The sequence below is a fragment of the Parasteatoda tepidariorum genome, chromosome 7, assembly GCF_043381705.1.
Source record: "Parasteatoda tepidariorum isolate YZ-2023 chromosome 7, CAS_Ptep_4.0, whole genome shotgun sequence".
In the NCBI taxonomy this organism is placed as follows: domain Eukaryota; kingdom Metazoa; phylum Arthropoda; class Arachnida; order Araneae; family Theridiidae; genus Parasteatoda; species Parasteatoda tepidariorum.
The window spans coordinates 33012636-33026320 of NC_092210.1; the positions used below are offsets into that span (position 1 = coordinate 33012636).

The 13685-nt window shown below is 29.8% G+C and overlaps 2 protein-coding genes across 2 annotated transcripts in view; both read right to left on the reverse strand.

Moving 5' to 3' along the window:
* The window catches only part of LOC139426007 (uncharacterized), a 491229-nt gene that overhangs the window by 197345 nt on the left and 280199 nt on the right, over nucleotides 1-13685 (reverse strand). The window lies entirely within an intron of this gene.
* Nucleotides 2091-13685, reverse strand: part of LOC107445310 (peptidylglycine alpha-hydroxylating monooxygenase) — a 53604-nt gene continuing 42009 nt past the window's right edge. The window contains exons 8-12 of the mRNA XM_016059674.4: nucleotides 12219-12299; nucleotides 10857-10936; nucleotides 8488-8541; nucleotides 4890-4939; nucleotides 2091-3906 (exon numbers count right to left, since the gene is read on the reverse strand). Coding sequence (XP_015915160.1) covers nucleotides 3732-3906; nucleotides 4890-4939; nucleotides 8488-8541; nucleotides 10857-10936; nucleotides 12219-12299 — 440 coding nt within the window. The 3' untranslated portion in view covers nucleotides 2091-3731. The remainder of the gene's footprint in view (nucleotides 3907-4889; nucleotides 4940-8487; nucleotides 8542-10856; nucleotides 10937-12218; nucleotides 12300-13685) is intronic.

Consider the following 13685-nt stretch of genomic DNA (forward strand, 5'->3'; position numbering starts at 1 on the left):
TGCACATGCATTTGAATATAAATTTCTGAGATTTTAAATCTGTTATTTTACCTTAATTTTAATTAAAAAATATTTTAAAACCTGCTGATTACCTATAGTATAATTAAATTTCAATATAATGCATGGCAACTGTTGGTAGTTTTGAAGTTTATATATTTTCTTGGCAAACTTCAGTTTTTGACATTTTTGACGGTTTAAACCAGTATTATACCCTTGTCATGTCAAAAACCACTTTTTGACGTCAATAACCCAACCCTGCTTAAAAGTATATAGATTATTTTTTTGAAACTTCATTAATTGAGTATTATAGTCTTAAGATCAACAAGTTTCTAGATTGCAATTTAATATCTAACAATGAAGAAAAGTGAAATAATTGTATGTAACCTTTTTGATGTAAGAATTCTTTTTGTGAAAAATATAATAATTTTAGCATCTTTTTCTGTTAACCTAGGAGGATACGCGGGTTCATTTTATTACACCATGCATTCTATAAGTTCTGCTTGCTAAATAATTAGAGACTCGTTCATCTCTTTACTATTAACATCTATGTTTTCCATCATTATCTCTCTTTTAAGAATAATTAAAAGTATTTCCCTAACTCCAGAAACTGCTTTGCTAAAATAAACATAAATACACTAACTGCGTATGAAAATCAAAAACTTTGCTAGCAATAATCCCTAATAAGTAACGAACCAAACATACTGTAAATCCGTGTTTGAATCATGATTACAAGTTTATATGTTAAAATTTTTTTCTCCAGTATCACCAAAATAGAAATTTAAAACTTCCTCGAAAGGAAGTTATGTTCGAGAACAACTGGAACTGGTTTGTGCCCATTTTTTTCCTCAAGGAACATAACATTTCTGTGTGTAACAATTGTCTCTGAGAAAACAATTACAATACGCATTCATGTCTGCATTGAAACTATCAATAAGAGTATAATATAATAATTTATATGCTAATTATCAGATAAATATGTTTATTAAATTTCATTGCAGAAAGAATGGTAAAAAGCTTTAAATAGATGAAGTAATAAATATTAAATGTCTAAGTTTAATATTTCTGATAAAAATTACAACTTTTTTTAGCAGTGGATTATTGAATTTCATTTAGGATCATTCCATTACTCCCACGTCTTAATGTTCGTTCAAAGGATGCGTGCTCTCCCGCGTTAAAAATCCGAAAGAGTTTTATCATCTAAGTTTCGTCTTGCTTTGAAGGCTGAAACACAGCTTGTTTACATGATAGTAATTTATATAAGTTTTTTTTTGGTGGGGGGAGCTTAGCTGAAGAACTTGCATTATCTGCCTTGCATTAGTTCAAGAGTTTAGTTCAATGCGTGGCAATTTGCATTTAAGGGTTAAGAAATATAATTATTAAATTTGAACAAAATCAATGCATATATATATATATATATATTTTAAGCAGGAACTATTTTTAACTATTTCTTAAAATAGTTTCTGTAAAAATACCCCAGGTATGATAGTTAATAAAATGTATATTATATTTTATTTACACCAAAATAGCAGATGTGTTTTGTAAAAGAAAATAATTACTATATGTAGCTTTTCAAAATTAGGCATGCTTAAAATGTAAATTATTTACATGCCTAAGATAATTTTGAAATCCCTAATGATATTGTTAGTCATTGAAAAATAAATAAAAAAATAAAAGTTCAACTACATAACTCAAATATTTTGTTCTTGATCAAATATTCATTTCACATTCCTTTATTTTAGTTTTTTTTCCCTTTGCGAAGACTTAATTTTTTTTTAATATATTGAGGTTCAGTTTATATGTATTATTATTTAATAAGATTTCGTAAATGAGTAAAATAATATTATTTAACTGTTTGCCTTAAAAATTAATATCTTCCATGTCTTAGCAACTATATTTTAATAACTCAAATATTTATAGAAGAAATAAGCTTAAATCTATATTGTAAGCCTACCTCCTCTATTCATCAATTGTCTTTAATTGACGTTAATTAAACTAGTGATTGTGTTTATGTGCACTCTTAGAATGCCACGCATTAGTATTTAGCTGATGACATGTCTCTCATATTTTGTGTTTGCATTGAAAATACAAGATTTCTGTTGTGCATATAATTTATTTGATAAATATTTTATATAAATAACAATATTCTTTGGATACAACAATTTTGGACAGACAAAATAACATTTTAAAGGAATTCTATTTACACAAGTACAATATTTCTACGAATAGATAAATACATAAATTGCATTTTCCTATCCTGATTCAGATGCAGACAAATAATTTTTGACCAAAAATAAGATAGCTGCCTACTATTAATAAATACAGCATAAGCTGAATTCTGAAGTAAAAATATTTAGTTTACCTTAAATTAAGGTTGTAATTTTACGCCAAAATTGAGATAAATAGATTTTCGATATATATCTATGGAAACATGTAAAGAGTTGCCAAGTATAAAGTACAATAACTTCAGTCTTTATGTCAATAGCAACTTGGTGCTTGCAACTGATGTTTTTACACTGAATTTCTTTGCAAGTTATATATTATCATAACTATCATCCTTGTCTCTTATCTCCATTAAAAAAAATTCTAATTTTTGTATTTATTTTATAATAAAAATCTTTACATTTGGGAAGTTTTTTGAAAAAAAATTCCTTAGTGAAATAGATTTTTTATTCAGTTTAATAATTTTTTTTAAATATTTAGAGAAGTATTACAACTAAACAATGAAATAAGCTTTATTTATAGTAATCAGTTTAAAACTTTTCTTTTTTAAATATTCCAAAATTGTTTAGCTTATTTATTCAGAATTCTCTATTTTTATAATTAAAGACTTTTATAACTATCTAAAATCAATTCAATATATATTTCTATTCAAATTCTGTATTCAAAAATGAAATAAAAACTTTTATATGTTATAACATTTATATTTAAATTTCCCCTGCCGAAAATATTTTAGAAACTATACAGTTGGCAGCTATGTATTTATATAATAATATCTATTATTTCAATATAAACTATCATTAAAATTAAGTAAAATAGTTTCATTAATACAGTAGTACGATTTTAATCATTAAACAGATAATTTCACACATATTAAAAATTATATTTTTGTTTTAACTTTGTTACAATAAGTAAACTTGTGAAATGAATTTGTCTTATGATATATAAAATAAAACGTAATTTTATATAAAGGATTTTCATAAGTGTATCATTTATATCTGTGCATAGGGCCGCTCTTGCCCTATAAAAATCTTTTGCTGTCGTTTTCAAAAATATATTCATTCTTTTCAAGCCATTTTACTGTACAAAGTAAAAATACATTTTCCTTTCAACTCATTGCACAACATAACATTTATGTGGACCATCAACTTATTTATAGATTCATTGACACTGTAATAGTAAAGCTAATTTATTGCAAATTAATTATAAAATTATGCATCTGAAACTGTAGATGACAATTTAGAATTTAAGATGTATGTATACTTATATCACATTGTGCTATTTCTGTTACTCAAACTGTTTTTGTTTTTTTTTAACTTAGGGTCAATTTCTCTTTTAAAATCTGTTTTGGCACTGAATTTGTGTTAAAAATATATTCAAGAAAAGTTTTTTTCAAAAATGTTTATGCTTAAAATAAATAAAATTAGTACGTATTTGAATAATATATCTTAAAACATCAATTCTATAAGATAAAAACTCTCAAGTACACGTTTCAGGAAAATATGACTAAAATTTTAAATGGTGCTCGCACTCAAATCAATATTTTTCGGTACAGAGCCAACCTTAAAATCTCGACTCCAATAATAAACTGGTGGTCCACTTGTGAAGCAGTATTTCTCTTCCATAGGTTTATCTCCATCAACATAGTACATCATGTAAAAATTGCACATCTCATCTTCCCCAGTGGATCTGAAATAATTATTCGAATTAAAATAATTATACATGCATAATACAATTACTTTTTAACTTTTCTAACTAAGCAGCACTTCCTCTTTTTTTTATTTGGGTCACCAAAAAATTGGATCAATATTAACCCTTTACTTACGGCTGGTACAATAAGTGGACTATAGTTTGTCTAAGCTAAGCACTCCTCATGTCACAAAGTCTTAGGTCGTCTGGTGCTATGGAAACAAGAATGGCGCATTTTAGAGAGGGTAGATTCACTCTAGGACTAACACAATAGACCGTAGAAATTCCTTTTCTCTCGCCGACCTTAGCCGAAGCCACTCCAAACTGGTGACCCCGCACCCTACTTGAAATAGTCATACCTCGTTACCATAGTCACCGCCACAGGTCTAGACGAATGTCTGGGGAAGTTCTTATTTTAGGCAAACTATAGAATGGCTTCATCCTGCTAAGCGCCGTAAGCAAAAGATTAATCTAAGGCCGACTGAGACTAAATTTCATTTTAAAGATGATTATAGTTGTGGAGCATCAAAATAAATGGCATGTAGACATATATCTTCAATTTTAACCTGGTTCAAAGCTGATGTATGAAAACTCCTAGTGACTCAAGCTCAAGACTAGCAATATTATATCTAATTAAAATACTGTGAAAGTAAGTTGGGAAAAAAAAAAAAGGTTTTGAACCTGGTAGCTCCCATAAAGCAACTGAATCTTAGCTGGACACTAATTCAAGATGTACTTGGTCACTTAAAATGCATGAAATTTCAGAATAGGGAAAATACTTCTTCTCTTGATCCCTTCCCGATAGTCCTGCTCACCTTCTTAATACATCTACTTTAACACTCTAGCAATTACATGTTGACGCAATGGCACGTTTTCATTAAACTGTCTGGTGGTAATAATAAAGTTATGCTTACTGTGTTAGGATAAAGAAATTTTTATTTGAAGCTCAAATTGATGTAAGTATTGACAATGAGGAAACTTACCCAATATAAGTGTCTCTGTCCCTAAAATTATACATAGTACATCGGGCAGCCTAAATATTAAAAAAAAAAAAGTTAATACATGTTTACAAAAATAGATCTTTATCTTATATCAGTGAAGCTATTCTTCATTTTTACTGTCATGCAAAAATTAAATATGTTTTTCCCGGGGAGGCGGTAATATATATATTCAAAAAGAAGTTGTATTGATGTGTTTGCATAAATACATAGTAATCGGAAATATTAGAGGAACCGGAAAGTAATGTCGCTTCGGTGCATTTGATATTTGTAATCTAAATTTTATTTTTAATCAATAATGTATTCACCCCCATTTGCAACAAGCTCTTAATGCCGAATCGAAATGGATAAAAAAAAAATTGGTTTCTAAGACTAACGGGTATTCAATGCGCCGAAACGACATTACTTTTCGGTCTCTCTAAATACAGTCTGTTCAAGATATTATTAATTGTATTTCAGATATGCCAACTTGCTCCGGACACCGGATAAATATTTTTAAGTAGTATTTTAATGTAAGAGTCTTGGTTTAGGAAATTTATGGATAGAGTTTTTACTCAACACTACTACTAAATAATTCAAAGGTTTATGTAGTCCCGCAGTGGACTGATCGTTAATACACGGTTCCCAGCAGATCACCGAAATCAAGCATCACTGGCTACGGTCAGTGTGCGGGTGGTTGAACACTTGGATCAGTCTGCGTAGGGACCGAGGGTGTGCGGTATTGGTTCTCGTAAAACTGTTCTTCCGTAAAGTGCTTGACTTCGCGTGCAGGTCGTCGGGCTACCGAAGCGGGGGTGCCATCCCCTCTGCAGAGGATCAAAATTGTGATGGCATGTCTTCGGATCAACCTCAGGAATGTTTCGCAGACCGTCGCCCCTCGTGCAGCTCTAGTGCGACGTAAATTAACTATAACTACAACAAAGGCTTATGTACTACGCTACTTTGTTGTAGCTAAGCCGTGTTGAGCCCTTTAAAAAGTTGGCAAAATAAGCCGAAAATCTGCAAGTTTTAATGTGTAGTTCTCTACCTTTTTTTTACAATATTTTGTCGAATCCAGAGCAGATGGCATCTCTGGTATTTATATGCTTGTTTATATACTTCCAACAGCTGTATACTTTTAATTATTTAAATTATAGTCGATGTCGGAAAAATAATAAATAAAATTTCATAATTGAAGTTCTGAGCAATTACCGATAGTCATGTTTTAAAATTACTGAAATTGACTTTTTCAGAAAATACTGTTAAAATTTATGAAATTCAATTTTAACGACATGCAAGGAATATTTTTTTTATTTGTAAGAAATTCAACTACAACCGTAACCGAATCTAAGCCTCACCTAAATTATCAAGAAAAATTTCTAACGGTAAATATTTCTGTATCTCTTTTTAAAAAAAATGAGAGAGAGAGAGAGAGATTGGGCGATGATTTAACTTTATGATATGAGCCGCTCAGAAGCCAATGCGGTTAAGTCCATTTTTTGATATTTTCTGATTTTTGGAAATTTTGATGAAATAAATAATAATCTTCTAAGTTATTAAAGGATTAACTCGTTGGTTACTTTTTTCTAGGTTAGACAGCCCTTTTTTTAATAGCTTCTGAATATATTGTACAATAATTTCAGAAGCCATTGTGAATAAGTCCACTTTTTATATGTATTTTTTTACGTAAATTTCTTATCTTTTTCAGCTGCCAAAAGGTATAAGTCCTAAAATTTTCAAGATGCTGTCATTATTTCAATAAATACTTACGTTTTTATTTAGACATCCTGTACATATCTTGTTTTTTTGCAGAGTTTACACCTCGAAAAAAGACTTTATACACTTTTCTAATTAAATTATTAAACCAAGAATTTTAAAAACTAATGTATCAGAAAACATTAATTTTCTCAATTTCTGTGTTTTGGACTTAACCGCATTGGCTTCTGAGCGACTCATATGCTGTAATGATAGCCTGTCTTCTGATAAGTATATCACCTTCGAATGAAATTTAATTTTTTAAACTCAAAATATGGAGGAAATTGCATCACAGTAATGTACTTATGATAACAGTCAAAGTTTTGGTGGTTTTTAGTTTTTGTGTTTCCGAAAAGTATAGTGATAGTAAAACATTTCGATAACTGTGTACGGTATCAAAAATACAGATGGGAAATATTTTTAAAAGCTGCATTCAATGATATCAAACTCGAGCCCTACTTCAACCGCTAGAGTAGAGCAACTTAAAAACTATAAACAGGAAACCCCCCATTCTTTATTGCAGATTTGTATTTTCCAGAAAAGAAAGTACCCCATGTGTACTAATAAGTTTTTGCACTTTAGTTAAACAGGTAGTGCTGTAAGCGGAAAAAATGAAAATGGGATAAGCATTGGAACATTAAATAGACTTTTAGAGAAAACATGTAACAAAAAAAAAATAAATAAAAAAGCACAAATTATACCCTATCTTTTTTGAAAAAAAAAAAAAATAGAAATAACTATTTGATAATCTGGAAACACCGACCAATGATATCCCCGCCCCTACAACTCTTGATAACAATAATAAGGTAACCTCCTGAGTTTGGGTTCAGTTATTTGATTTATTATTTCCCTAGCAGCAAAATAACTTGGGGCCCTCATTGGATCAATATTCACGAATTTTGACTCAAAGAGTCGTTATTTTTTGATATTTGCCCTATACAGAATTATCCGATTCACCCGATATTTTACAGCCGTTTTACAACCAATATCAGCCCTGTATAAAATTCTCAAATTCACCCGATATTTTATATTCATTATTCAGTAAATATAGGTCGATATTTGCCCTATATTAAAAAAATCTAGGCATCCTAATATTGGTCCCTTGGTACATCTTCATATAAGACCCTTATTGAGTGAAACTGGGACCTAGGTAAAATTGTTGCTTGGGTTAATAATGATTGAAATCAACGCAATTTTACATACCGAAATTTAAAAGAACTTTCTTAAATTGTTTATATGACAAATAGAAATTTGAAATATTGTTTTTTTTATAAAATTAATAGATTTTTTTTAAATTCCCATTTCTTGGAATAAAGTTTTAATTTTACATTTCAAATGACACAGTTTTAGATATTTTCCAAAAAAATTATAAGTTATAATTAAAAAAAATGATTCATTTTATTATTATTATCGATATTATTTTAGAACAAACGAATTCTACTATTGTGAACAAAAATAATTTGTTTCACTTATTTTTGTCAAAAATATTGGGAAAAGCGCAGAAGTATTGGGAAAAAAATTGGGGTTGTATAACATAATTCAGCCACATTTATAAAGATAATGGAAAATTCTGGCGAAAGAATTCGTATTTGCAAGCAAAACAATGAAAGCCATCTACCCAATATGCAATGACATACTACATAACTCTATACTTAATACTTTCCCAACCAATGAAAATTCGCAACTTTTTTCTAAAAATCTGTATTTGCTGTCAAAATTGAGTGAATTTTGAACCACCTTGTATAAGATGAAAAATTATTCAGGACACTTTATGAATCTATAAATTTAGGAATATTATGTTTTAAATAAACCACATTTGATGTAAAACTTAAAATAATTATGTACTTACAACGACATCACCATATTCAATAGTTAAACTTTTATCTTCTACTGGATAAAACATCTGTAAATAATGGAAAAGAAAGTTAGTCAAACTTTTATTGAGTCATTACACAACATATAATTTAAAAATTCGTAACAAAGAAAAGTATACAAATTATTTATTAGATATGATTGATAAAGCCAAATTCATTGTAAACGAAATTAGTTTTTAAAACTTTTTTTTTTGTGAACATGCGAAAATTGTTAAATCCTCTGTTTTTAGAGTCAACTGATCATGGCTTAGTAAAACAAGAATTTGTCTAGCAATTTGTAGCATTAGTAAATAATAGCAATGCATGTCCATGCATTGAAACACCATTTTTTTTTGTTTTGGTAATTCGGTAATTCTTTGTCATTTTAAGACGTTTTCGAGCACCTTGTTCCCTTAACCTGATTATTTCTGACCTGTATTATGAGATGATGTTAAAGAGAAAAATTTATGGAGACAATTCTGAAAACAATAGAGAATCTGAAAATTGCCATTGTTTCGTTTGAAACACCAGAAATCTGGAAAGTATATGTAAAAATACTTGGCACAAATGGTGTTAGCAATGCTGATATTTCGATCATTTATAATAAAATGTAAGGTCAATTTTTTCCCCTTATGTTTAAAGTATTTTCAACCATTAATATGAAAATAACTGTTTCACTTTTCTTTAAATAATAAAATTATGATCCGCCAACATGAAAACTTTTAAGACTATATTTAATTTTTAAGAAAACGGATATATTTTTCAATTCTGTTATTTAAAAAAAATAGTGTTCCTTATCTTATTTTTAAAACATAGTACTCATATTAGTTATTGTAATGTAACCTATTAAAATACTTTTCCTATAAATTTTACTGGAAAACAAATTTTTTGCAGCATTTATACAAATACCTGATCTTACCCAATTCGGGTGTAGGAATTTGAAATTAGTTTTGCTAAGGCAACAGATTTTTTAGAAATAATATTTTGAGTCTATTTTTTGTCGAAATATATAAGTTTAAAATCGTTATATATACCAGGGGGTCGCATAAATGTTGCGACTAAATTATAGGGGACATCATCAGAATACAATTGTATAGGAACTCATACCCAGAAATGTCGTCGTACGCGGCTAAGAGAGCTTACCAATTATAATCTGTTCAAAAGCACAGGAAAAAACAGTTATTATTGTTTTTAAATATTGTTCATTTCGAAAAAAAATAGACTTAAAATGTCATTAAAAAAACTGTAGCTTGAAGAAAGAAACTGATTACAGATTTGAAATCAGCGATACTAAAGTATCTAAGATTTGTTAAAAATTCTCCTGCTGCAGAATTTTTTTTCTCCAGTGTTATTTAAATAAACTTTAATTTTTGCAAGTCATTTCTATCATATTTCTTATAGGAAATAATGTTTTTCCTATACATTAACATTAAAAGATTACATTCTCAAGAAACAGAAAAAGGATTCTGCATCCTCTGTGTATATCAATAGAAAATTATATGAATGTATTTACTACGTTACTAATTAATAATTTTTGTTTCATTTTAACTCCGAAATAAACCTATTGAATCTAATTATCAAATTTAAAGGTTGAGTATTTTAGTGACATTAAAAGTCTTTTAAAGTGCAAAAATACGTATCGTTTTAAAATTTGGTACCCAGCTTCAAGTCTTGTGAAATTATAATTTAAAGTTACAATTGTTCTCTAAACTATATGCAAAAGGGAAAAAAATTAATTAATTAAAATAGATCAAAGCAATTTTCTTCCCTTTCTCAAGTTAAGGCTCGAGTGGTACGCTAGGAAGTAGTACAGCATGTAACGACGCATTGAGATGAGTTGTCTATCTTATCTCAGGATAAAAATAATTTTAATACTTCCTTTGCCGTCTACTATATACTGAAATGTTCCAAACTCATACTTACAGTTCGTGTGATTTAATGGCGTCCGGACAGTACATTATTACTGAAACTTACAAAACATAGAACTTCGACAATAGCGGGAACATCTCTTGAAAGTAGTTAAAAGGGAAATAAAATTACTTCCGCTTTGTTAAAGAGGCAGGTAACAGCTTGTAGGTGAAACAAATTGGTTAATATTTTGTTTAAAACTTATTAAAGTGTTAGGATAGGAGAAAGGGTTGAAGGATTAGAATATTTAAATACAGTTTTGTTGTGCATTCAGCTTAATTACCATTAAATTTCATATGCTGTCGAAGGTAATTACGAAAGTTAACCTATATGGTCGCTAAAGATGACTATAGCATAATGGCAGAAATAGTAATTTTTCAACATATAATTGTTCTTAGTATGGCGATAAATCTTTAATGTTGAAGGAAATAAGAAAAATAAAATCCGAATATTATACCTGAGGTTCCTGTGGATCATGTTTCCCGATAAAGTGCCATTTACCTTCTTTGTCAATCTTATATCCGGAAACAACTTTACCTGAAATTAAACATTTATTTTAAAACAATACACATGATCTGATTTTTACAGGTGAATTTACCAGCTTTGACAAGTTCATATAAAGAAACCAAAATATATAATGAATTTACCTGGAATTAAACACTTCATTGTAGGACAAAGCCTCTTACCTAATTTTACAGGCGAAGATGGTAATTTTTCTGCCTAAATTTTGTTTTATTTTTTTTTAAATACTTTTTACTCAAATTTTTATAGTTAAACTACACACAAAACTTTTGTTGACCTATTTTAGAAATATTCTTTTTCGAAAGTAAATTTAAAAATATCGAATATTTAACAATCCAAAAAAATGTAAAATTGTTACGTGGTAAAGTCTTTAGAGAGGTTTTGCGTTGCGTTAACGGAAACGCAAACCTTATTCCCCTTGCTTTAGCGATACTGTGCATGCTCAGAAATAGCGTATCTCACAAATAACGTAGGAACGTAAGACGCCTAAGCTGGTGTGTAACAGCTGAAATATTTCTCCTCAGAGAAGTTTTAAATTCGGATTCCTTAAAGATCCGAAGTCTCAGAAGGATGTATTAATGCACATAAAAATGAAGTGAAGGCCAGGGCAATGCTAGTCAACGCAAAGGCTGGGAGTATGGTCTAACAGTAAACAGTGCGCATGCGCCGTCATAGCGTGCGTTGCTATAGCGACCGCTGCTGTTTGATATTTTTTTTAGAATTCTTTTTTTCGTTTTAATTTTACTATGCCTTAAGTTGGTGAGTTTATTTTTGAGACATGGACCAGAGAGATTCTATAAAATACTTCTTGAGTTGCGAATAAAAGAGGATTTCATCATTTGAACGATATTTTTGTTTTTATTGTTTTAATTAAGAATCAAGAATTCTAACCTACAGTTAAATAAAATTTTCGTTACGGAAAGTTCGGTAACATATAGAATTACATCTGAAGCATTTGAGAAGAAAAGACGAAGTGTCGAATTTGTAAAGTAAGAGCTTAACATCTTATATTTTATTGAAAATGTTAATAGAAATCTTAACTGACGCTTGTTCTAACTACAATATACACGTATACTATATGACGCTTTGACATATTACTTGACGTATACTATATTACTTTGTTTCTCCAGTGGCAATATATGTGTGTTATATGTATTCGTATTATAGTTATCTCTTAAAGTTAACGTGAAGGTTTTAAAACTAATTTAATCAGATGGACTGAAATGTGATATGAACTGAACTTTTATCCGTCCAGCTTTTCGGAATTTTTTAAATATATAAATTTTTTTTTACTTACCTAATGCATGAGTGTGTGTCCGGAAAGCAAAAGGATGTAGCTTCAGGGGTTCATTAATTTTGCATGCAGTTTCGAAGTGCTCTGTTAGGAGAAAATATACAAAGGTATGTAAATTACTCTAGTTTACAAATATACAATTAAATAAAAAATTATTTTAAACATTTAAATTTTTTATCTGGCAAGAATAAGAAAATAAATACTTGATGTCTGATCTCAAATAAGACCACAAAGTCAGCGGAAAGGATAAAAGAGAGTCAAGGTTTTTGCACACACGTGACGCGTGACTTCAGTTTTATTTTATTTTACAACTGTCGTTATACAGCCGACCAAATTTTTTGGGTTTACGACTACTAATGTTCAATTCCATAGCCTTGTAATTTTGAACACAATCCAAAAGACAAGTGAAATCCTGGATCAAGTATTGAGAGAAATTTGTCCTCGTGGAGGACTTTTTGATGGAACTAACCCACATGTGCGGTACATGGACAGAAAACCTCTCACGGTTAGTCTGACGACAAGGGGAATCTAACCCATGATCCATCATCTACCACTGAGGATATTTTACGTCAGCACTGTGGTCGGTGTAAGCCAGATGCGGAATTTGTATCGACCGGCCAACGCTGGGATTCGAACCCGATTCACCTCATTGGAAGACGAACGCTCTCTCTGAGTCATTAAGGCTCGCGTGACATTAGTTAATATTTATTTTTTAATAATAAATAAATGTAACTACGTTTCTTTGAGCCATGGTGGTTCAGAGGATAAAGTGCTCGCCTTTAAATGAGATGACCTAGATTCGATTCCCTGCATTGGTTGGTCGAAACGAATCCTACTCCCGGCTCCCGCCAACCACAATGCTGATATAAAATATCCTCAGTGGAACATGGATCATGAGTTCGTATCGTCGAGCTAACTGAGCGAGTTTCTCGTGGTTTTCTTCTCCATGCGGATTAGTTTCATCAAGAAGTCCTCTAAGAAAACTTGTTTGTTTAAATGCTTGATCTAGGACTTTCTTTGTCCGTTTTAAAAATACAAGGTTGTGGAGTTAAACATTGATAGTTGTTAACTCCGGTTCAACGGCGGTTATCAAATAAAATATGTATAATTGTCTGAATAATCTAAGTATCGCAGGCGATTACGTAAAATAATTTATTTATATTCATAAAAAAACCTATGTTTAATTGTCCCTCTATGGTGAATTTATCCATGAAGTATGCGAAAAGATTTAAATAGATAGAAAGCTTTTGTGTAGCTAAAATAAAAATCTTATGAAAAAATTTGCCGTTTCTTCGTTGCATAATTATTTTGCAACTATTTATAGCATATATACTTTTATTAGCTAGTTTGAATTTATTTAAAACAAGGAAAACATACAGCTTGTTCTGCAGTCGCGGAGTTTAAAATATAGCTTATAGAATCTTTGTCAAAAAGAAGTTTAAAAAGTATGCACTGGAAATCGCAAATTAA